Source organism: Channa argus, chromosome 1, assembly GCF_033026475.1.
Source record: "Channa argus isolate prfri chromosome 1, Channa argus male v1.0, whole genome shotgun sequence".
Taxonomy (NCBI): Eukaryota; Metazoa; Chordata; class Actinopteri; order Anabantiformes; family Channidae; genus Channa; species Channa argus.
Genome location: NC_090197.1, coordinates 48792123 through 48816707, shown reverse-complemented (window position 1 = coordinate 48816707; position 24585 = coordinate 48792123). Strand labels below are relative to the sequence as shown.

Here is a 24585-nt window from a genome sequence, read left to right as displayed (position 1 = left end):
AGCACATGTCCAACAGCACTGAAGACATTAAAAGAAAGAAGTTACAACATCGATGATGAAAAAAAAAATGTAAAAACTAAAATGTTTTAATCCAGTCACCACTTTTAAAGAAAACACCCTTTATAGTTAGATGTAGATGATTTATACTACCCCATAAATCCACACTCAGTTATTGGATGTGGTTTATTTTCAGCAGAACCTGACGACCTGAGGTGACAACATAGTACAGTATCAGCAATGTAGTACATCGGTTTATCTAACATTGTAACATGTGTCTCTACAAAACATTTAGACTGATTCTTATATATGTCAACCTGACCCTAAAAAAAAAGTGGTCATCAACTACAGTCCTGCTTGTTTTCAAACTCCCCATGTCCAACACATTGCCGATCACTATGATCACATGTTGTCAGTCAATCTGGGAGCAGTGGGTCGGGCAAGCTGGAGAAGGACTCTTGAGGACTGCAGTTAATATCCATTATCTTACTAGACAAATGACTAAATGATTCATACTTTATAATGGTCAGCCATTATCTTGCCCATAGCTATGGTTCAGTAGGCCATCTACTAACTGCCAGTAGGCCATTTTTTTGTTTTTGTTTTTTAAAATCATTGACATGAGGTCATTTTTTCACATCTAATAGTCATAGTAACTTGACAGGGGAAATATTAGTAGTTGATGTCAATCGCAAATTACGTGCACTATGTTTGTGTACTGTCACTTTTAAATTATTAAGTAATCATTAATTAGGGAGGTTGGGTGACAAAACATACAACACAGAGACACCAGTCTATTTGCAGTTTCAAACCTAAACACTCTTATTATATAATTGTAGCCCCAACCACAATATTCTCCTTTGTTAGTTTTTTTTTTTGCCTTAATTCAACAAAGTTATATCATTCAGTACTAACATTGACTACGGACATCTGGCGCATGATAACAACCCGTGGCCATTGGCAGGTGTAGCCCGGACCTACTACATGTCTGGGCTGAGAAGAACAGAACAGAAGACAGCTTGATGATATACAAACTGGATGATAAAGTATTCAAGGTTGGATGTTTAGAATTGGACTGGTAACAACTTAAAACAGCTTAGGCCATAGTTATGCACCTACACAGTATGTTCCATGAGATATGGTTCGAAGTTTTGGACAAAATGAGTATTAATACCCTCAAGCCATTTTGCTAATGTTTCATTTAGTAATTTTAGGTACCTTTTTATTTGTTTTCATTTTCAACTCTTACTTCCTTTTTTGGCTCCTGCATGCTGCTGCTTACAGACTGTGTTGCTCGGCTTGTGTGTACACCAGAGTCAAGCCCTCGTCCATTTTAAGGGGCTCCAGAGGAAAAAAGCCCCCACTTCGGCCACTTGGTAAGGGGACTCTCCTAAAAAGAGTGCCCCCAACCCCCACACCTCACCCCATCTCTCTTGCCCAAAGACACAGAGGCAGATTTCCATTCATTTAAAGTTGATACTGTGGTTGAGGAGAGAATGAAAGGGCTGCTCCCACACTCCTTCCTCTACTTGTGTCAGTCTGTATCTGTTTCCCTGACCCCTGCCACAAAAATGCCACTGATTCTGCTGCTATTCTGTGTTTGTTTATTTATGGTGCAGTGTATGTGTTGTGTGGACCTGTGTGAACATTCAGAGATCATCATCTGTGCTTTTTCTGACTGGCTGTGTGATGTTTTGTGGTGTTAAATGCCTGTTTTGCATATACATGTCTTGTGGATCTCATTCCCCGAGAAAAGTCTACATCTACATCTTAACTGTCACGTTTTGAGAGCTAGACTAGAGAGCAGGCAACAGAGTTCAAAAAACAAGAATCAGAATCCAAAAACACACGTCAGGTAAATCAGGGAGCGAGGTGAAAAACATTCAGGCTGATGAATTAACAAGAGGCTGGAAGCAGGTAAACGGGGCTACAAAATAAAAGTCCTGGGCAGGAAGTGGAACTGAAGTCCAGATCATGCCATTAACAGAGTTAATAGTGGCTGTTTTTATATCACATCACATTTAACACAGTAACAGAATTTTGAAAGACTCGTTTCCTTCTGTTAGATTTTGAGGACATGCAGGATCTGATTAGATGAACTATGGCAAATGGCAACATTACACCCTTTAGTGAGGATGGATCACTTTCCAGACGTGGTGGGATTGGTGCTGAAAGGCTTTCACCTTATCCATGTGTTGATTTGCTGCTCTTTTTGCCTACAGGATCCCTTATGGTTAACCACAAACAACCGTCGCTTTGCTCCAGTTTGTGAATATGATGTTGCCAGTGAATTATAATAATATTGTTCTCTCATTACCACCACTGATGGTTTTCCTCGCTTTTTTTCTGCAACTTTAAGTCTGATTTTCAATCCAAATAACAGATGTGTCTATTGGTTAGTAGCTGTTTACCTGCTCACTTTTTATGTCCAATGAATTTTAACAACTCTTACAGTCAAACTAATACTGTGTGAAAAGAACTCAACCCATAAAAGCGACTGACCAGTGCTGCTGTCAGTCGCTTGAATCACAAACATACTGACTTTAATATAACTTTCTTCCCCTTTTTATTCCCCCTGTTTTCATCCCTTTTGTTTATCCTTCATCTCTTCTTTCGGTTCTTCAACCTTTTTTCTTGTTTCTGTCCACTTCACTTTCATGTTATTTTGTGTTAGGGGCCATCTCCAAGGCGGTGTGTCTCTGTCCTCCTCGGTAACGTCCTCATCAGCTCGCAGAGTGAGGCAACTCCCTCAGCTTCCCCCAAAGAGCAGCACCGTAGAACAAGGTACAGTATCTGTTGCTTCAGGTCGTCTCCTTGTTTCATGACTGTTCCTCAAACTCGTACTTTCTTACAATATTGTTGTCTCCCGTGTCAATGCGTTGAGTCAATGTAAAGTGGGCCAAACTGATTATAAGGATGGATTCTGTTACAGATATGTGGTTTTCAGGCTGAATAAATGATCAGGTTTCAAACATAAAAACGCATCTGATCAAAAGTTAATGTTTAATTTGAATTATGTTTGTTTTCCACGTGTAGCTCTTGTAGCAGAGGAACGTGTTCGTCAGCTCCAGATGAGGGTTCATTACAATCGGGTGTCAGCTACCACCACCTCCAGCCAGCAGGACCTGGATAGAACCCTGAAGAACAAACGGGAGGTGGGCCAGTGTTTTGTTTTGGGGTTTTTTTTTAGGCTGAAAGTTTACGTTAAAATAAACTTGTGTGGAAAACGGAGGAGGACATTAAGGGTCATCACATATCAAAATGCTGTCAAAGACCTAAAGCCGAAAAAAGATGTTCTCCGCTTTCATGAGGGACCTGGGACAGAAAATAAAAAAACTCTAAACAAAGCAAAGTTAGCTTTCCTTTTTCACACCACTCTGACTTACCACAGACAGTTTACAACTACTTCTAGCCAGAGACATAAATAAGAGAATTAGAAGTTACAATCAGGGCTTGACATTAACTTTTATGCTCCCCAGCCACTGTGGTTTGTGGTTTTCCAAAGTGACAAGTCAACCAGCATTTTCACTATCCACAATTTCAAGATCGTTTAAAATTTCTTGTCCCAACTATAAAAGAGACCCCCCCTTCAACTTTTCACCTCTGACTATGCTATGATCGATGCATTACAATTTTATTGTATAGGTGGGGGAGGGGGCACTGTCCCTGAACTGGTTGAACAACTCGCACAGGGTTGCTTTGCTTTGTTACAAAACACAAATTACATACATTTTGTAGTATCCCTGAACACACCTTGCCTGAAGTATTTGGTAGCAGCAGATTCTACATTTGTGTTTCTTTAATATAAACTTCATGAACAAAGGGAAAATTATCCGACTAGCATCAAGTGTGCAGGAAAGTTTTAAAGAGGAGGCTGACAGATGCTTCAAATGTTCACACTGTAACTGAAAACTGGTTTAGCACAAACCTTGACTTTGTGCAAATCCAGGACGTGGCACCACACAAAAAACAGACACTGCTATGCTAAGCGGGTGTGGGCTCACTGTCGACCACTGTTTGAGCAACCTACAAAGTTATTTGCTTACTTGTATCTATAAGACCCTGTTTACACTTAGTTTTTAAATGTGTCTTAAATTCTGCCCTGCTCATTCTTGAAACATCCTAATCTGGTGCTTGTTTGGCAACAGTCTAACACAATTTTAGGTACCTCAGAGCAAATTTCCTAACGATGACATGTTTAAGTGTCCTTGTACAATCACTGAAGCCGCAAGTAGTAACCCTTATCCAAAACTATACTAAAAGTAATTGTTCTTAATGGAGCCTAATCTTTATGTATTTTTCTTTTAGCTCTACAAGGACCAGAGAAGGAGCAGTGAAAATGTTTCCCACAAGTCCTCAGACAGTGATGTCAGTGATGTGTCAGCCATCTCTCGAACCAGCAGTGCCTCTCGCATCAGTAGCACCAGCTACATGTCCATCCAGTCAGAGAGACCCCGGGGTCGCTTTAGGTATACACACAAACAGTGACTTGAAAAGTAACTTCAGGGGTTAGGGTCAGGGTTATATTGGGAAATACTGCTTTGTTTACTTTGCCATTAAGTCTTAAGAATTACAATTAATTTTGTATAACTTCATGTGATTGATTCCATATCAGCCGGGCCATGCGTGCAACCGGTTGCCACATGATGAAGAGCACTAGCGTGAGTGGTGAGATCTACGGCATGGAGCACGCTGATGGTAGCCAATCAGACACGGCGCTCGGGAGCCTGGGGAGTGGAATCAAGAAGCGGCGTTCAAGCCTCAGTCAACGAGTCGTTGCCATCCTGCCATCCAGACGCAGCCGGAGTACCTCACAACTTAGCCAGACAGGTTAGAAAACTGCAGACTGAATAATTCTGACAACTGATGACGTAATTGCCCTTAGAAATACATAAATACAAAAAGGAATAAGCAAGGAGGTAATGATCCAAATCAAGTCAAGTTGACTTAGATTTCAACTTTTGTCTAAAATGTCAACAATCTGCTGTATGCACCCTGAAATCTGACTTGTCTTTCTGGTGGCCGTTACATACGATAAGATACAATCTAGAAGTTGAGGAATGTCAAGTAGACTTTTACTTCTAATTTTGCTACTCATGCAAGTGGCTTCTTTAGCCTGAGGGGAAAGTTGGCTAGACATCTCTGGCAGGGTGGTCCCTTGTTTCTCACTTGATTCTTAGGTGGACAGGTGAGAGTAGGGCAGAGAGTCATTGGGATATAACAATCATGTCTCCTAACACCTCTCATCCCCTTAGAAGAGACCCTGTTGTGTATGACGTGGTCTTAATATGCCTGGGCTTGAACAAAAGGGCAACATGGAAAATGGACAAATTACCTCAAGGACAAATTACACATTTTTGATAGAAGATAAATGGCGTGAAAGAAGCATACACAAGCTACACATGTTATTGTTGAGAATCCTTCTCTCATAAGAAGCCTCAGACACAATCTGTCTCCAATTTTCCATGCTGCCTTCAACCATCCCCAGGAAGACTAGGTACACTTCTCACGTCCACCACTAAGGCCAATCCTAGCAATGTATTTTAGGGGGACAAGGAGTGTTAGGAGTTTCTGATCATTACATCTCAACAACTGACACCTCTACTCCACCTCCCGTCTTGTCCAACTATCAGCCTATTCAGACCAGGTGGAAAACAAAGAACCACTCTGGAGGATAAAACTGGGTCCCTTAGCCAACTTTACCCTGAAGGATCGACTTGATGAGCAGCAAAACAGCAAGTCCACTTTACATTGACTCAACTTCCAGATAACCACATCAGGATGACTGAAAAGCTTCACTGATATGATGCGATACGAGGCAACTTTGTCACTTAACACTGAAATTCATTTCTCATCACAGGGCTGCTCCATCCGAACGATAAATATAAAGCACTTAATCAGAGAAACTCATTCATACATCAACATATGCTGATGAAACAGCAAAACTCAGTCTCTGGTTTCAGATCCAAGTGTAAGTGTGTACCTTCTCATAACAGCCATGAATAACTAATGTATAACAATTGTACTAATTGTAGGATGGTAGAATAATTAATGAAAATAAATTATACCAGTGTCAAGAACACTGGCATAGCGTCATACAACTTTAAATTCTGCAGGAACAGATACATTTCGAGAATAACCTCTTTTGCGCCCGTGCCAGTGATGTCACATGGTACGGACACAGCCAGTAGTACACTTTCACATCACTGCAGCAAGTATAACCACTGGAGATGAGTGGAAAAAAGGTTTGGGTTTCATTTTGCTGAGCGGGAGAATGACATTTGTATGTGCAGTAACTAATCAGTCCCTCCATGATGTCACAGACTGTGGTCGTTACAGCCTAAGATGACTTTCGTGACAGCTTTTCTAAAAGAAAAAAAAAAAACAAAAAAACATGTGAGGCATGTTCTTACGTTTTTCTAAAGTTTTAAATGAGGTCACAGAGAATTCACGAGAGCTTGGCTGAAATACACAACATCGCATATACCTGGAGGGACTGACTAATATCACTATTATTAGAAATGAGAAATATTAGAAATTCTAATTACATGTATTTAACAATTTTATCCCAAAATCTAAGTTTTTTTTTTTTTTTTTTTTTTGTAAGATTTTAATATTTCATTCTACCAGAGTTTACAAATTTAAAAAAAAAAAAACTTCTTCCTCTGTCTAACCTTTGATAATCCCTTTTCAAGCACTAATAGGTTACTGGTGTTGCAGTTTGTGATGTTGTTATTGTTGTTGTGTGTGTTGTTTCAGAGGCAGCGGGTAAGGCGGCGGAAAGACAGAAAGGTAAAACGATGGTTAGACAGTTTGAAAGGCAGGCAGTCAGACACTGTCACAGGAGAGAAAGGAAAATAGTAACGCTTCACTTTAGGTTATGCTCATAAGGACTTAGAGCTACATAGTAATGATAAACCCAACAGGACATATACAGTATGAGTAATAACTATACAGCAGCAATTAGATACACAGTGTGAAAAATACCATTCTGATTTCTTCTCTGTTTCTCATACTAAACAATTTGAGATCTTCAAACAGAACCTAAAACGCGTGCAAGCAAATAAATGCATATTTGTATTTTTTGAGGCAGAAGTGTGAAATTGTTGATTATCTAGATGCGTTGTGGCAGAATTCAGATGAGCCTTATTGATTTTCTGGGTTAGAGGAGGAAATCATGGAAATAATTCTTTACTGAATTATTATTATTACTGTATCCTTTAGATATATATTGTCACATCCCGAATGAGTCGTCACTATGCTCTTGGGCTAATTCTGAAAATTTAGAGTTCAGTGTAAGATGCCAATAAAAAGAGAAGAAATCAGGAGGGGCCTGAACATGTTTACACAGCACTTATTAAGATATATTAATAAATAAGCCAATTAGTTGTGACATGTTTAGAAATTTAAAGACGAACAGATGCAGGTGAAATTAATTTCACGCAGACCAAAATACACAGAAGAAATTAGTAAAAAAGCTTTGTAAGACAGAGCTCCTCCAGCCCTTCCTGAACCCTGTCTCCGGCACGCTTCCTTACTCCACCCTCTCCTGTCACATTTGTGTTTAAAGGATGGTTCAGTTGTAGAAGAAGCCTGGCTGTGTTCGACATCATTTTTTCAGTGGTTTTATTGGCGGTTGATACCTGCCCCGTTTATAATTTTTGTGACTATTTTAAATTGTACTAAATTCTAAAATGTAAAGGAAAACTATTTGCAATAAAAACAGCCGGCTTTTCAAATGTACTGAACTCTCTCTTTATGTTTGGATGTACACTGTGTGATTTCTTAACCCTCTGAGTTTTACCTCTATATTTTCGGCCGCACTATTCATTTTTATACAGATCTTCCTGCAGTGACCTCACCTCCTAAAATAACATCACATGTCTAGCAAAGAAAAGATGTGTGCGTGTGTGTATGTGTGTGTGTGTTAGTGTGTGTGTGTGTGTATATATATGTAAAAATGGATTTTGAAATTTCAGAAATGTTGGTGAGATCACCATGGGATATAAATCTGCATGGGATGACCTGCCTAAATCAGCGTTTAGTTATCCTGCTTGCCAAAGTTGCTACCTTGACATGATACAAAAAGTATAATCTAGTATTTCACTTCTATGTACAAATACACGTCCAATTTGAGTTTTGGGTCGGTACGACATAAGATGCCTGATAACGGCCTTGGTTAAAATGACACACGTAAAGACCAGTGGCTTAACATTTTATTTCTGTTTGCCACAGAGGCATCGGCGGGAAAGAAGGCGGGTAAGGCCGGCAGCAGCAGCATTCAGAGGAGCGTGGAGACGGGCATGGCAGTGGAGTATCCCCGAGGAGGGTCAGCCATGAACCGGCAGGCCAGTAGAGAATCAACTGATGGCAGCATGAACAGCTACAGCTCTGAGGGGAAGTATGTACACACCAAAAAACGTACAGAAACAGCTTATTCTCGCAGAAACTGTACAAAAATAAGCACCTCAATATCTTAAAGTAGAAAAAAACTAACAGGAAAACTGATGGCTTTGAAACATTTTTTGGAAACTGAAATAGAAAATGAAAACCTAAAATGAAACAAAACTATTAATTGGCTGCTGAAAGGCTAAAATAAAATAATGAGAGCCCCCAAAGAGTAATCGTCATCATTCGGTTTATTATTCCGTTCCATTCTGCTCAGTAGAATTGCCAGCTGCCTCCTTTTTTTCTCCAGAGCTTTTCTCCAGTCTCAGAGCTCACTAATCTTGTCACAAAGATCAAAACCGCCTCCTCTTCCTTGAACATTATTCCCACTTCCTTGTTTAAAAATGTCATTGGGTCGATTGGCCTATGTGTCCTATCTACAATGAATAAGTCACTGATTTCTGGCCACGTCCGAGCTTATTTCAAACACCCTGCTGGTAAGACACTTCTCAAAAAGACAAATCTGGACCCTTCTCTACCGCAGAACTACAGGCCTGTATGTGACCTACCTCTTACTGCTAGAGTCTTAGAATAAGTGTTTACTAAACCTTGCTACCGTTCTTAATGAGCACAGCTTACTGACACATTTCAGTCTGGGCTTTTTAGACAGCATTTAACAGAAACAGCTTTTCTTGGAGTTTCAAATGATAATCTAGTGCAGGAGAAAGTTCTGTGTTTGTACTTTTAGATGTTTGTACTGCTTTTGATACAGACGATTGCATCTTGGTTGGGAGGTTGGGATGTCTGGTTCTGCCCAGGAGTTTTTCAGTTACTGTACAAAGCTGTGTATCACCACTCAAAACTCGTCTGTCTTCTACTCCAACTAGTTTTGTTACGAAAGCTAATGAAAGTCTGGGATGTATTTTATCTCCTGTTAAGCCTTCTCTTCTTAACTTAAGTGTGCACATGGGCCAAGCGACGAGTCTTCGTTGCCAAGCTCAGGGCAATTGTGTCCCAAACAGAAAATGACGATTTAGGTGCAAATTCAGGCCTTAACAACTTATGTCAGGTAACAGAGTCCAAATACAAGATTCAGGCGGAATCAGGAAATATCCAACAGGGAGAGACAGTGAGCTCAGCTAAATGGGCTGCTGCCCTTCCACACAAACACACACGGAACACAGAGTCCAAAGCCTGTTTCACATGTGAAGTCTACACAATGTGTATCTGCCTCAGACATTGTTCGACACAGCGAGAGATCACCCAAGTAAGAAGCATTCTCACAGGAGCAAGTCACAGGAGTGTGATTTCAGTTTGCCATCAGCACTCACAGGATATGTGTAATAGTTTTCACATGATGCACTAAATGTTTTCAATGGGGGACTAGTCTGGACTGCAGGCAGGCCAACTTAGTAGTGTTCCTGACAAACTGGGCTTTGCAATTTTGCAGTGTCTGTAAGTTTTTCAGTCATAGAGTCAATGGCAGGGAAACAATCTTGTTTTTGTTTTTCAGTCTGATCTTCTCAGGGATGCGGTTGGGTGCCGACAGTCAGTTCAGTGACTTCCTGGATGGTTTAGGACCCGGTCAGCTGGTAGGCCGGCAAACACTGGCAACACCTGCCATGGGTGAGTGACACATCCAAAAGATTCTCAGTGTTTCTATATTTGTAATAAAATAAGTAGTCTTTGGTTAGGATTACATATTTTTCCAAATGTCTACCAAAAGGTTTGGAATGTGTGCTTTTCTATGTCTCTATACATAAACAGGTGATGTCCAGATTGGTTTGATGGATAAGAAAGGCCAGCTGGAGGTTGAGGTGATCAGGGCACGAGGCCTTACCCAAAAATCAGGCTCCAAATCTCTCCCAGGTACCACACAGAATGAATATTCCAAGAAGAAAGCCTTGAAATGTAGCTGTTTCAACCTGAACTCATTACTTAGACCTAATATCCAAACTTAAACACTTGAACACTTACAGTTTTCTTTCTCTTAATCTCACTCTTTTGTCCCAGCTCCCTATGTCAAGGTGTACCTGCTGGATAATGGAAGTTGTAAAGCCAAAAAGAAAACCAAGATTGCACGAAAGACCCTAGAGCCACTTTACCAGCAGCACCTCCTCTTTGAAGAGAGTCCCCAGGGCAAAGTGCTTCAGGTAATACTGAAGTGTGTGGGTGTTTTAGTGCAAAGGGGTGTAACTAGTAACAAGTGCATCTCAAACAGACCAATCCTTGCTCACTTTGTCATAACATGACATATATGTCCATAAAAAGATTTCAATTCAAACCTATTTTGATTAAGGTTGTGCTTGATCTTAGATCTTGGATTTAGCAAAAATTACCACATGTAAGGCAAGAAAAAGAAGCTGAAGTGAATGAAGTGAAAGTAAATGACTTGGATTTGTCTCAAATGACTCAAGTCTTTACTTAGATCTGAAATCAATTAACATAAAATTGACTTTGAATTTGGGTCTAATGACTTGAGATTGACTATGACACGTTTCCTGTCAGTGCGGATGGCACATCTTGAAACATGTAAAGACTTAAAGTAAAGTCCTAAATTACTTGAAATTTAACTTGGATTTTTTGGGGGGACTTATTGTATGTCAGATGTATTGTTTAGACTTGTTTTGAAGATCTCAAGGCTTGATTTTATCTTTTTAAGTATTAGCTAACAGCTAATACTTAATACTTAGCTTTGAATTACTTGAGACCCAATTTGACTTGTCAGTTGAGAATTAATGCCATGAGGCTCCTTTTGAAGTATCTACACTAAGACATGTCCTCAAATACTTGAGCCTAAGAAGCATGGCTACCCTGCTTGTTCTTACCTTAATTCATCTGTATCATTCCCTCCTGTAGGTGATAGTATGGGGCGATTACGGACGATTGGATCACAAATGTTTCATGGGTGTAGCACAGATCCTATTGGAGGAGCTGGACCTCTCAAGCACGGTGATTGGTTGGTACAAACTGTTTCCGCCATCGTCATTGGTGGACCCTACATTAGCTCCGCTCACGCGGCTGGCGTCTCAGACATCATTGGACAGCTCAGGACCGCCGCCGGGCGTTCGGTCCTAGTGACCGGATCACGATCACCAACCCCCGAGTATCCCCTAAATGACAAAATAATGGACCGCAGCTACTGGACCACACCTGAGCAGAGGGCCCAAACCCGCCCCGTGAACGACAGCAACAAGCCCTCTGCCAACCAATGAAAAGCCAGACGGAGAGACAGGGAATAAGAGCGAGCAAGAGAGAGAGGGAGAGACAGAACTAGCCAAACAAAGCTTAGCTGGAGTCTGACAATCACGTCTCACACCTTCCCTCTTCCTCCTCCTTACACCTTTTTGTTTTCAGAGCTTTGCTTTCATTGTTTTCCCCTCTGAACTGCAGCATTGGAGGCTTCTGTCCGACATTCCTAATTTCTCTCCACCGTTTCTTTCTTTCTTCAGTCATTGTGTTGTTGTGTGGCCAGAACAGAGCACCCAATCAAAGTGGAGTCCTCCGCTCAGTAACCCTCCAGCCAGTCAGAATAGAGCTTACTGCAAGGCTACAGGATTGAGTGGTGTACACACATAAGAGGTCGGCTGTCACTTCTTTTGGTGTCACCATAGTAACAGAGTCATTGTAGATGAGCACGAGGAGTCGCAGTTCGGCACGGTTAGGTAAGCTCTTCAGGTGAAGATCCTGCACAAGCACGTGCACTTTCCTAGCTTTGTTGTGATATGAATGCAAGCACAAGAAAAGCTTGACTCCTGTATTTGGACAGAGACAAACTAAATTTTGCCATTTGTCTGAACAAAGAAAATAGAGGCCAAATTAATTATTTGCTTTTTTATTTGAAATCATTTCCTGTCTTTATTGTGCCTAGAGTTCAGAATGGTACCATAAGGTGCAGACTTCCTCTACGTATGTGTATGTTTGGGGTTCGAATGATTGCGCACCAAAGGCCAACGATAAAGGTCAGGTCGCATTCGCCCCAACGCCGTTTGCCCGACCCTCACCCCCACACCCGTCTCCCCCCCAACTTCCTGACACCTCAAACTCCCCCTGTAGGAGGGAGCAGCATGACTCGGGGACGCCCTGCCCCGGCCCCAAGCTGCATGCACATTTCTTTTGTTCCATTTTGTTTTGTTTTTTTGTTTCATTCTCTACTTTTTGTAAAATTGAAGATGAGACAAATTAACAAGCAATTCTCAAAAAAACAAAAACCGAAAAAAAGACTAGACTATGTGTGTTAGTTCCACATACTTTTAGGCCAGCTTGTATGTTGCATGTTCTTGTACAGTTTGCTCGTACTGAATATGAATACGAACAGAGAAAAGCCAAGCCATCCCCACCCCCCTAACAGAACCAATAGGGGGATCAACTCCACCCAGGCCACGCCTACCACTCTGGGTCTAAATATTCATATTAGGAATTCTTTAGACAAAATTATTTTTCTTCCAAATTTTTTTTTTTAAACCCTTTTGACAACAGTGCTGTTCTGTAGTACTGAGCATACTTGAGCCCCTGACGTATCTGAGGACGTAGGTGTCTAAACTGTAGTTTAAGACAGTCGGGGCTAGAGACAGAGATAGAGAATGTGTGTATAACAGCTAAATGTATATGAAGTATCATTATGAGTTTGACAGAAATTATAAAGATATAGATATATTAATATAAAAGAGTGTATTTGACTGTACACCTGTCACCAACACACACACACACACACACACACACACACACACACACACATCTTGTACATACAAATGAGGATGAGCGGCTTGAGCTTAAGTTATGAACAAACAAAAACCTGGCTAACACACAAACATTCCTGGTGTTGTTGAGGGGAATTAACTTCTTGCCGATGTGCTCGAGCTGCTGAGCGGCACCGAGCCACAAGGTGGCACTAATAGGCCTTTATTTTTGTCCCAGTTGCAGAAAAGTAAGCTGAACTAATTGGAACAATCTCCTATAATCCCCTTCCCCCCTGTTTATGACTATTGGTTTTGGAATGGACTTCTAAAGCCAATGAGAAATCCGGTTTTGCAGACATATTTTGCAGATGTTTTTTGTTGAAATCCTTGTGGTCAACTGCCCTTTCCTTTGTCAGTATTACATCAGGAATACTGATTGTTTACAGCCCATGGCTCCCCACTCCCAAACCACGATTCTAGATGAAAGATGAAGTATTCACTGCAACAGTTCTTGTTTGTATGACAAATGTGGCTCTACTGATGTGTATGTTTTATATTCAAGAGTTCATTTTTATTATTTACAAATAAAAGACTGTGTGGAAGAAGATCCTGTTTTTTTTCTTCTTTTTCTTCCAAGTGGAGTGGTCTCAACTTTTATTCAACATAGTAAGTGTGATTTTTTTTTTCACCAGTGTTTGTATTTAATACGAAGTGGGGCCTATTTCATACTTTATGCATCTTACAAAGGTGTAGCTGAATGCAAAGGGGCCGTGCAAGTATTTTATGCAGAAAATGTGTATCAATCTCTGCCCTGAGTGTTTAATGCGATACACTACCCAATCAACAGAGGGCAGCAAAATCAAGGTGCCTTGATTCCAGTCAGGTCAGGGGACTTGTTAGTAGAAACAAATTATGCTACAGAAGAGAACTACCTCATTTTGTTAATCACCGCAATCAAAGCCAAAGATGCTACACTCATCATAAATTCAATTTTTATAAATAAATCCCAAGGTACTATGGATACATAGCCCTAATTTTATGTGGCGTGTAACATTATGGCTATAGGTTAATGGTCAACACTGCAGCTTTTGAAGAGACCATTTAAAACCAATACAATCAGTGAGCGAGACAGAAATACATTGATTGCTTTTTTGGATGTTATTGATAAAACAGCACCAGATGCATTTCAATACCAGCCGACCAGACCTGAAAAACAACAGCAGCCATCTAAATGATTCCAATGAATGGAATATATTTTACATTTATATACTATATTGAATATAGCTCAGGGAAACATGCAGTAAAGGAACAATCATTCAGTAACATCATTCTACGGAGCTTATATCTAATAAAAAATGAAACTTTAAAAGTTACAGATTATATGTTTCAGTGCCAAAATGTTGATCTTCCAACGCAGTCAGATACTAGTGACATAATGATGAATCTTTTTTAAAACTACTGGTTCTACTGCTGACTAGTGTCAGAGTAGAGTGAGAGTAGTTGCATTATAGGACACGTATGAAATAACAGCAGCTTTAAATGCCACATTATTCTATGCAAGTTTAAAACCTTGAGTGGCTGGAATTGTTCATGGCTTCATAATTTGCGTTGAGTATGAAAGATCTGTCTTTTGCAAGTTTTCAAGTCGATGAAAGGTTCGTAAGGACCTGAACTACTTGTTATCTAACCGCATATTAAACTTCCACTTCACCTCACTGGAGAGTGAATGAGTGAAACACCATCCCAGGGTCATTTCATTTTATTTTGTTCTCATAATTATGTAAAGAATATATGGGGCACAGATAGAGGAAGGGCACTTTTTTTTTTGTAGGTATGTTCTAATTTTGTGTTATGTCTTGTTTTGTGTATATTTTATAGGTGTGTGAGTTTGCTGTCATCAGATGTCCATTTGTAAAAGCTTTGTTTCCATTTCAACTATTTTTTTGTAAAGAAAAATAGTTTTTATTTTAAAAAGTGCACTTTTCATCCAAAGCTTTCAGCCATTGCACTCACAGTCACACTGACTGGGGAGCTGCCACACATGTGGACTGGGAGCAACTGCATAAGTTAGGGTTCAGTGTCTTGCTCAAGGACACTTTGACCTGTGACAAGAGCAGCCCGGGAATCCTGGGGATTGGTGGAAAACTGCTCTACCTCCTGAGCCACAGTTGCAGGAGGGCGTTTTTGTTCTTTCCTCTTTAGAAACCACATTGCTCCGGTAGAAGATGCACGACAGAGAGAGTCACACAAACCAAAAACTGAACAAGGACAAAAAGAGACACAGGTTCTTTCTCTAGGGTTTTCCACATTGATTTGCCACAGGGTTTTGCACTGAAGTCCCTTCCTATAACAACTCTCCCCAATCGGACATACAGTACCTGGGACCGGTGCTCTGAGCACACTGGCATCCACCACCACAGTGTTTGGGGTATTATGCTGACTTTGGGTGTTCAGTGACAATTAACTGTAGCTAGGGGGGGGGGTCAAGTGTTGAACTGCCCACCCTGTGGTTAAAGGGTGACCACTTTACACATTGGACCAACACCTTAATACCTAAAAGAGGGTGCAAAATATTGACACAAAATCATCCCAAAGAGACAAAAAGGCAACACAGCTGTCAACAATAGATACAAAAAAGAGCAAACTAGCCAAAGGTACACACAAAATGAGCACAAACGCTTTAAAAAAAGTCACAGACACAAGATATTTTCTTTGTTGTAGCTGTTTTGAGTTTTTATTTAGTCCGGGCTCCTGTAGCTAGAGGCCCATTTTCTCACTTTCTCAGCCAACCATGATTTCAAGCTCTTTAGCGCCATCTGGTGGAAAAATTATTGCAAGTGAGTTGACAATGTTTTGAAAATATATTTAAAATATATATAAAATTAGGCCTTTCTAAATTATATGTTTGTGTTTATGCTCGTGTTTACACGCATTCATCGTCCTATTTTAGAGCTAGTAGGTGAGTCCATAAAAATACAAGGAGACAGCTTTTCTCCTGAATTATTGTGACCATAGCCTCAAACACAAATGAAAAACTATGGATGTTTTCCGCTTCACAGTTTGGAAGCAGCTCAGTGTTACCTGAATGCGAATATTAACTGTGTGTCTCCCCAAGTAAACCAGTGCAAAAAAAGAAACTGCCAAACTTGTCAATCATCAGTCTTTCATATGCCATCTGAACACATTTTCCATAGGACAAAAAGACAATTTGTAAAGGAGCTTTTCTGCAAAAAGGTCTCTTCTGGTATCATCCATGATATTGTTGGGTAAAATGTTTGTACGTTTTATTTCAGGTGTTTCTGGAGCTTTTAAAAATCTTCAGTGTGAAATATTTTAGAGATGCACAAAATAAAGCACATGAGATCATTAATCCACCGTGTTCAACTAAAGAAGGACTGAGACCATCTGTATCCTGCAGTAGAATCTTTCATTTACTATCTGACCTATAAAGGCTTTATGAATATAACATTGACTTACACTGATGCTTGTACTGGCTTTATATTAAAATATGAAACATAAACTAATTAGTGTTGGCTGGCTCTGAAATCATTTAGATTTTTTCAAACTATTGTCCCATAATGATTTTTCTAAATGCTTGTTGTCCAAACATAGAAATAGGGGCATTTTATTTTTATTTATTTGGGCATGAAACGGTCACATTTAACATGTCTTAAATTCCATCTCTCTCTCTCACACAGACACACACTGCTGCTATTTGAGAAGTTATTTGTGTAGTCCCACAAAAAAAAAAAAGAAAAAAAAAAAGAAAAAAAGAAATGATTGCAGGGGAAGCTCTACAGAAACGCACTCTCAGTGTGTGTGGTCCTGTCTAACAAGTACATGAAGCATTTCACTACTGGTTGGATTCTGTTTTTCTCATCATATTATTATTATATTTCCTATCACCTAAATTTACTTATAATGGGACCTGTACCCTTCACTGTTCGTCATATTTATTTTCTTTTTTGTAAAAAACCCAAAGCACCTTGTAACTTTCTTGCATCCTCTGGTCACATATCATCATTGAATAAACCATAAATATTTTTACTGTTGATGAAACACTTGAACAAGTCGGCGAATCATCTGGTTATTTATCATAAAGGAAAACAAATATTAACAGTGTTTATTCACAATCGATCACTTAGGATCTTGTTTAACAGCCATCAAACGTCCGAGTTTAACTCGAGGCTTCCCGATTGACAGACGGTGTCATGTCAGATCACATTTGTTATGTTGGCCCTCAGTGTTAATGGTCTGGTTGTGCAGCAGCGCTGCAGAGCCCATTAGAAAGTCTGCTGCGTGATAGCGCTCATTACCGCAGTCTCCCCCGCTCGGCCCTCACCACCGCTTAATCTAATTAGGGAACGGGGCCCCTGGCTTTGGGGTGCGTGTGTGCGTGTCTGTGTGTGTGTGTCCTCCATTGGCGTTCATTAAAAATACGTGATTTATCACTAAACTCTCCGAGGATCGTCCCGCTTCCGAACACTTCCGAAGGTATCAGAGCGCCAAGAAAAGATTTACGGGATCCAGCTTCACAGTTCCGAGCCGCTGATCACTGATGCGTACTGACTGGTGAGGGGATTCATGCACCAACAATAGAATGAATACTCACACTGATACCACGGCGTGAAATACATAATAATAAAAAACCAAATAGAATAATATTAATAATAATAATAATGTATACATGCATGAAGTTATATTTCATCTTTATATATCATGCACACCTGTTAATCCTAAAATCATTCTTATAGTCTTTTCTGATTTGAACTCAAATTTGCCTCCATGATCTTCTCTCCTCTCTCCCATCAATTCATATTTGATCACTTGTGATTATAGCATTTGTATGTGATCTTCTATATCCAAAGTTAAATATTTTATCTTTATTTCCAATAACCTGGAGCTCGGATTTGACGCTGTGGACGCTGTGGGTCGAGGCTCCTCCAGGGCCCCCTTTTATTCCCATGTCCCTGCGCTCTGACGCTGAGCGCATTTGGACACTAAGGGGCGCTAGAGTCCGCGTTTGGAGACACGAAGCCACAGGCGCCTCAAATAGACCGAGGGCAGCTTTTAAATGTTGAGTATTAGTTTCAAGATTAAAGTCTGATCACTCGCTCTAAAATACAAATTAGAGACGTGTCCATCAGACGTGTCCTCGTGCTGATTTCAAGTCAGTCCTGCTGATGTTCCATTTAGCAGTAGAAGAACGGGGTGAGATATAGTGGTGGGGGTTATTATTATTTTTTTAAATCAGTAAAACTACACCCAAACTTAGCACCGTTCCCGTTTATATCTTTCTGTCATTTTGATGTCCTCGGCTTTCAGTGACGAGTTTTTGATTTATCATAGTTGTATATTGTCTTGGTTAAACAATTACACAAGGATCTATGAACTGTTCGCAGTTGGGCACGATCTTGTGACACACACGCTGAAAATATCCACTATTAACACTTTAACTATCCGCAACTTAAACCGGTGATGTGTTCACGTACAGCTTATCATGACCAGCAACACAAACTGGCAGCCCCATGCACCAGACCACTACCACATCTGCTTTAATACACCCTCACGGCTCCGTGCTCCTCTCAGAGGGGGAAACTGCTCGTGTGTCCCAAGTGTACCATTCCCTCCTCCCCGCCATTCATCTTCATAACCTCTCGTTTAGTGTAAAATTAACAAGAACTTAACAAGGGCGCCCATAAACACGTCCGTGCATTGCAGTCAGATAGATGGATGTGGATTGTGTGGTGGTGGTAAAGGGCCGGAGAGTGGAATATGCACCGTGCACAAATCAACACACACACACACACACACACACACACAGGGCCCTGTTCAAGTCTACGGCAGCAGAGGGTTTGTGGTCTGGGGCCCTCCAGGGGTCCTCTGAGGGGTTTCCATTCGGTCCCAATGCAACAAAATGGAATTTCACAGTTCTGTCAGTCACTTAAGGTTGAAATTCCAGTGAGATTCGGACAGTGTAGGTATGAATAATTCCCACAGCGTGGTCATGGCGCTTTCCCGAAATTGTGGAGCTCTCATTTCGGTTGGATTTTACTGGACTTCTCTCTGACGAACGTGGAACTCTGCAGTAGCATCGGTGTCACACACAGAGAAGAAAAGGGGAATTTAAAGGGGGTGAAAGGATGCGAGTGGGGCTGAGAGGGAGGGGGGGGGATCTGAAAATTTGGTCTATAGCCGTGTAATCCCGCCTGATTTCATCTAATACCACCAGCCAGACGCAACGGCGTGCGCGCGCATCCCCCAATGTGATAATGACACGTTGTGAACTCCAACCCGCTCCAGTTATTGTAAAGCTTTTAGGATGGAAGGATGGTGGTAGTGGTGTTCGGTGTTGTGTCTGTATGTATGCAGGTGATGTAGGGAGGACTACCAGAGTCCAGGATTCCTCCACAAAACGCCAGGGACAAGATTTAACAGGGATTTAGAGCTAATTCCCATCAGAAATAAACACTGGAAAACGGAAAACCTATAGAACTATATTGATGTTTCACGCCACTTGCCACCTCCTACATGATTTACCTGTCCAAACTAGTAAAAAGTCACATTTGTGTTGTTTTCTCTACAAACAATTAACTAATGGTTCATTTAGTAACTGCTGCTGAACAACAGAACAGCATCATACTTGAGTTTATGGCCAGACAATTAATCTTACATTTACTGGCAACTGTAGAAGCTCTCTGAATGCCGCTGACTAATTTTTTTAAAATAACATAACATTGAAAATAAGTCTGTTTCAGGCAACTAAAACAATTTAAAAGGTCACTTTTACCTCTTAAAATTAAACCTTACTGATGTGAATTTAATTATATGTCAACTCCTCAGTAAAAAAAAAAAAAAAAACTGAGCATAAATTATTCTGCAGCTGATTTTAATCCGTGGATGTTTTGCTCGTGTTGATCACAGACTGGAGATCTGTTCATTTATAAAAACTGTTCGGACCCGACCACGGCAGGTTGGACATATTTCTTGTAACCTTTTAATTATGACCTTGTAACTCCAGTATAATGTCGGTCTGCACTGCACGTCTTTACGCACGGGTGTCGGGACAAAGGCAACAAAAGCAGCGGCTGGAAAGAGAGACAGAGGGAGAAATGAAGGTATGAAGAGGAGCATGCTGAAAGGGAGGGGGTCTGATTTATCTCAGGAACCCCCCGGTCATTTCCATATATTGAAATTCGCCCCCAGTCACTCAATTTCCCCGGAGCTGTCGTGCGTGCAGAGAAGGCGCGTATGTGACCACCGCCGGTGTGATGCCCTGCAGTCCCTGCGCTTTCCTCACTGTCTTTACAAAACCTAAATTCTCCCCGTTTTACGAACCATGCACTCAGTGCATATATGTACTGAAAATGTGGGCTGATGGCAGTTGAATAAAAGTGCTGAATAGGAGAAATAAAGTTAAAGATGGTAGAATGTGGCCTACATTTTAAACTGAATATATAGGCTACTGCTATACTCCTGCACGCACACACACGCACACACACACGCACACACCTCAGTGCGGCCTGTGTGGCTTTCCTCTGTCTTCATTTTTGACACGCGTTATTCTAAGTCATAAGATATTTAAATAAATCTTTTTCTAATAAATGAAAGATCAAACATGCGACTCCATGAGCTATATCCAAACAAACATGCGGCCACATCCTTCTTGTCTCGCGGACGCGGAGCGAGGCTGCACCTCCGCAGCACTAAGCAGGCAGCCTTGATTGATTTATGACAGAAACGGCGACGCGCTGCCATTTACATGAAGACATTCCCTGCGCGTTCCCTGTGTCCATGGAGCTGTACCGGCTTTGACGTGCCTCAACTTATTAGGCGTGTGTGTGTGTGTGTGTGTGTGTGTGTGTGTGTGTGTGAGTGTGTTGGGAGGTGTATAAAGTCAGAAGAGGAGGAGGAGGAAATGGGAGTAAGGGGAAAAAAAAGACATTCTTTGTTGTTAGCAGATGGAGCGGAGTATAGTGAGGGGTCAAGGTTACTTCTCTCGGATGTGTGTGTGCGCGTGTCTGTGTGGAGGGTGTAAAATGAGGGCCCCTTTATGGGCACCAGCCGAGGATGGCATGGGCTCTATTAAAATCTGTACATTAAGTTTTCCCTGATAGATGAGCTGCGGTGGTTCAGGTTCTATCAGGTTCCAACAGGCTACGTCAAGAAAACCATCATTTGTTGCTCCGCTGTGTGCGCAAAGGCTTCTGGGGACGTTAAAGAGCGTAGCGCGTGAGGATGCCAGTAGTTTGCCATATGATGACAGTTTAACATCCTACCAACATGTCGTAAAACCTCACAATAAGTAGCAACAAATTGAGAAAGTCTCAGCTTCTATCTCTGCGTGGTTTTAGCCCGGGTGGCACCTTCCAACACTCCGCCGTGTCACCCAGCCCGTAAAGACTTCTAGTGTTACGGGATCAGGTTTAGTGGGTGCGGTGGGCGCATGTTGTTATCCAGACAACAAACAAACCACGCGGGAAACTTTATCCCTGAGAAGGAGCAGCTAAAAGTGTCCCATTTATCCCCAATTAGGCTCCTTAAAAAGACACGTCTTTCTCTTTGAGCTCGGCAGGTTTGGACCGTGTTATTGGCGCATTTCAACGCGCGTTTAATCCTCCTCAGGACACATGGATACGAAAGGGAGCTGCGTCTCTATCGCCAGTAGATTATTTAGCTTTTGTTCAAGAAAAAAAACGGAGCGAGTTGCCCAGACTGAGAGGTTCGCATCCTGTAAATCCAGAAATCACGCAGTTTCATCTCGCTTTTCACAAGTGTTCAAAGGACGAAAATATTGGTGTAAAATAAAATACTGGAATCTACATACAAACGAAATTTTGCCTTCACATTTTGCTGGTTTGTCACATTACTTGAAACCAGGCTAAAAAAAAAAAAGAATATAGGTTTTAAATAATTTCTTTTTCTCGGACATTTTACATTTTAACTTTAAGACTTTCTAGTTAAATAGTTTGCTTTTTACTATCGGCGAACAAATAAAATACACTCCATAATATTCAGACAACAATTCTGTGAAATAACCTTAAATTTTGAAGTGACTCTAACACAACAGCGAATAAATAAACTGTTAAAATGAACCAATGTGTGATTAATATTTCTAAGCCTCGTTGCCGCCACATGTGACACACTTTCTGTAACACAATATGATTTAATGTCACTAAATCAAACACTTCTCTACAAACTCTAAACCTAAACGTAAACTTTGACACGCGGCCATTAACAGAATAGGATAATCACTCTGTGCGGGATAATCGGCGCGCATGCACGCGCATTTAAAACATACGCGCGCGCACCTGAACATAACTCCCCGCCACCACACACACACACACACACACACACGCGCGCCCGCACACCGGCCCGCCTAAAAAGCCACGGAGCGAGTTGCAACGTGCAAAGATTCCACTCACTGGTCAGACATTTTTCTCTCTCTCTTTCTCTCTCTCTCGTCTCCCCCCCCCCCCCCCCCATCCACCCCCCCTCCTCCTGTTCCTGTCTTGCTCCCCCCGCCCCCTGTATTAAGTGCGCGTCCTTTTCGGTCAGTGTGAGTAGCTCCAGGTCTCTGTAGCGCTTCTAGATTCGCCTCCGCTGCCGCCACCGCTGCTCCTTCGCTGGGCTTCTGTTGTGGAGCCGCCTCCTCTTCCTCTCCTCCTGTCGTTGCTGCTGCGTTGTCCGGGTGAATTTCTCCGTCGTCTCCTCCTATGTGCTCCCTTCTCTTTCCTCCACCTTGTCCACTTTGAGCACCAGTGGCTCTGTTTTTTTCATTTTTGTTCGTCGTCTCTTCTCTTGACAAAACTCGGATCGCGTCGGGCTGCGCTGCGCCTTCGCCGTTTTAAGCCCCGCGTCTTATATTACCAAACCCCCTTTATTACAAGAGTATTTACAATCTCTTCCCCCTCCTCTTCTTCTTCTTATTCTTCCTCCTCCTTCTCCTCCTCTCCACCCCTCGCCACCACCATCAACGCACCCTCCCCTGTACCATATGCCGCTCGAACCTGAGGCACATCTGAAAGTTATTACATGGGGCGCTTATGGGCCCGCTCGCACTCCCACGGTCTTTGCGGGGCTGCAGTTTGGATTTCACGCAGATAGATACATGCACAGTGAGAATGAGTGTGAGGGGGGGGGGGGGGGGGGGTTGGACCCTTGTCTAAACCGCCACCCTCTCTCTATACACTTACTGTATACCTCTGCATGATGTGCGAAATTCATAGTGGAATGGCTGCATTTTATGTAATGGCACCATCAGTCACCCATATGCGACTCAGACATTAATATAAAAACATGAATTCCAGTTTCTTTAAGTAAAAAAAATATATATATTTTACAACACAATAAAACTTTTCCTTTAAGTTGGGGTCAATTCTTTAAGGGGGTGAAAACATTTTCTGCCAATTAAACCCATAAAGACAGCGTCTGCAGTCTAAATATAAATAGTAATTCATAAAATAACGCACAATGTTAGACACGGATTTTGGATATGATATTTGTGCAAGCACTCACAATATTGCGTTACATATTATCGTGTGATTCTCTTTGTTACACGGGGCCTGGGTGTGATTATCATCTGTAAGCAGATCAGCACAGGCTACTGTGTATGTAAAGCATATGTGAAGCCTCCCAGGTTATAGCCTGCGTCTACATTTCTGTCGCTTGTTCCACCTGCCCGTCCTGTTCGCCGCAACCGGATAGTTCGCTGCAGCTCCTTGACATTTTAACACGTGCATGTCTGTTTGTATAGCTTCCTGATGTAACCTTTACGTGCACACGCTCTGGGAACACAGACACGCATGCATGTGCACGCGCGTCCAGGTAAGTTTGCTAAACAGATTAAACACAGACGGTCTCTCTCTCTCTCTCTCTCTCTCTCTCTCTCTCTCTCTCTCACACACACACACACACTCGCACACACACACACACGCACACACACACACACACACACACACACACAATACTCCCGTGTGTGCATGCAGCGGTATTATATCCGCCCCCTCCAGTGAGCTCCTGTCCGCGGTTTCCCTTGCCCTGCTTCGCGTCCACTTCTCTCTCTCTCTCTCTCTCTCTCTCTCTCTCTCTCTCTCTCTGCATATTGCTTTCATTAGACTCTCTCATGCACACACACACACACACACACACACACGCATTCACACTCCTCCCTCCCTCCAAGTGCCTCTTGTCCGGCCCCCCTGATCTCTATGTCCATTGGCTTCCACCGGGTCTATTTCTCACGTCCAGCCCCCCTCCTCTCTCTCTCTCTCTCTCTCCCCCTCTCTAATGACCGTCCATTGGTGTTGTTATTGCGCGTCCCGTCCGTCCCTCCTCCCACTCCCACTCCCACTCGGGTGCCTCGGCCCTGCCCATGTTTTTGTATGTCGGGTGTCCGTCCATCGCCTGACGTTCAAGTTCGCCGGGAACGTCACGTCCGTGCACTTGAACTTGCACGGCGCAGGGGAGGGGGGGGTGAGGGGGGTGAGGGGAGGGGTGGTGGGGGGGGGAGGGGGGGGGC

General features: G+C 42.0%; 1 protein-coding gene across 37 annotated transcripts in view; it reads left to right on the top strand.

Annotated features, from left to right (window-relative positions):
• LOC137140323 (regulating synaptic membrane exocytosis protein 1-like) overlaps positions 1-13671 on the top strand; it is an 86268-nt gene extending 72597 nt beyond the window's left edge. For 31 of the 37 annotated variants that reach the window (XM_067528665.1, XM_067528649.1, XM_067528632.1 and 28 more), the window contains 10 exons: positions 2672-2781; positions 3034-3152; positions 4306-4466; positions 4613-4827; positions 6757-6789; positions 8233-8398; positions 9899-10011; positions 10153-10254; positions 10399-10538; positions 11245-13671. In XM_067528665.1, coding sequence (XP_067384766.1) covers positions 2672-2781; positions 3034-3152; positions 4306-4466; positions 4613-4827; positions 6757-6789; positions 8233-8398; positions 9899-10011; positions 10153-10254; positions 10399-10538; positions 11245-11463 — 1378 coding nt within the window. In that variant the 3' untranslated portion in view covers positions 11464-13671. The other 6 variants (XM_067528658.1, XM_067528815.1, XM_067528824.1 and 3 more) reach the window with 4 other exon arrangements.
• Positions 13672-24585: the final 10914 nt, after the last annotated feature.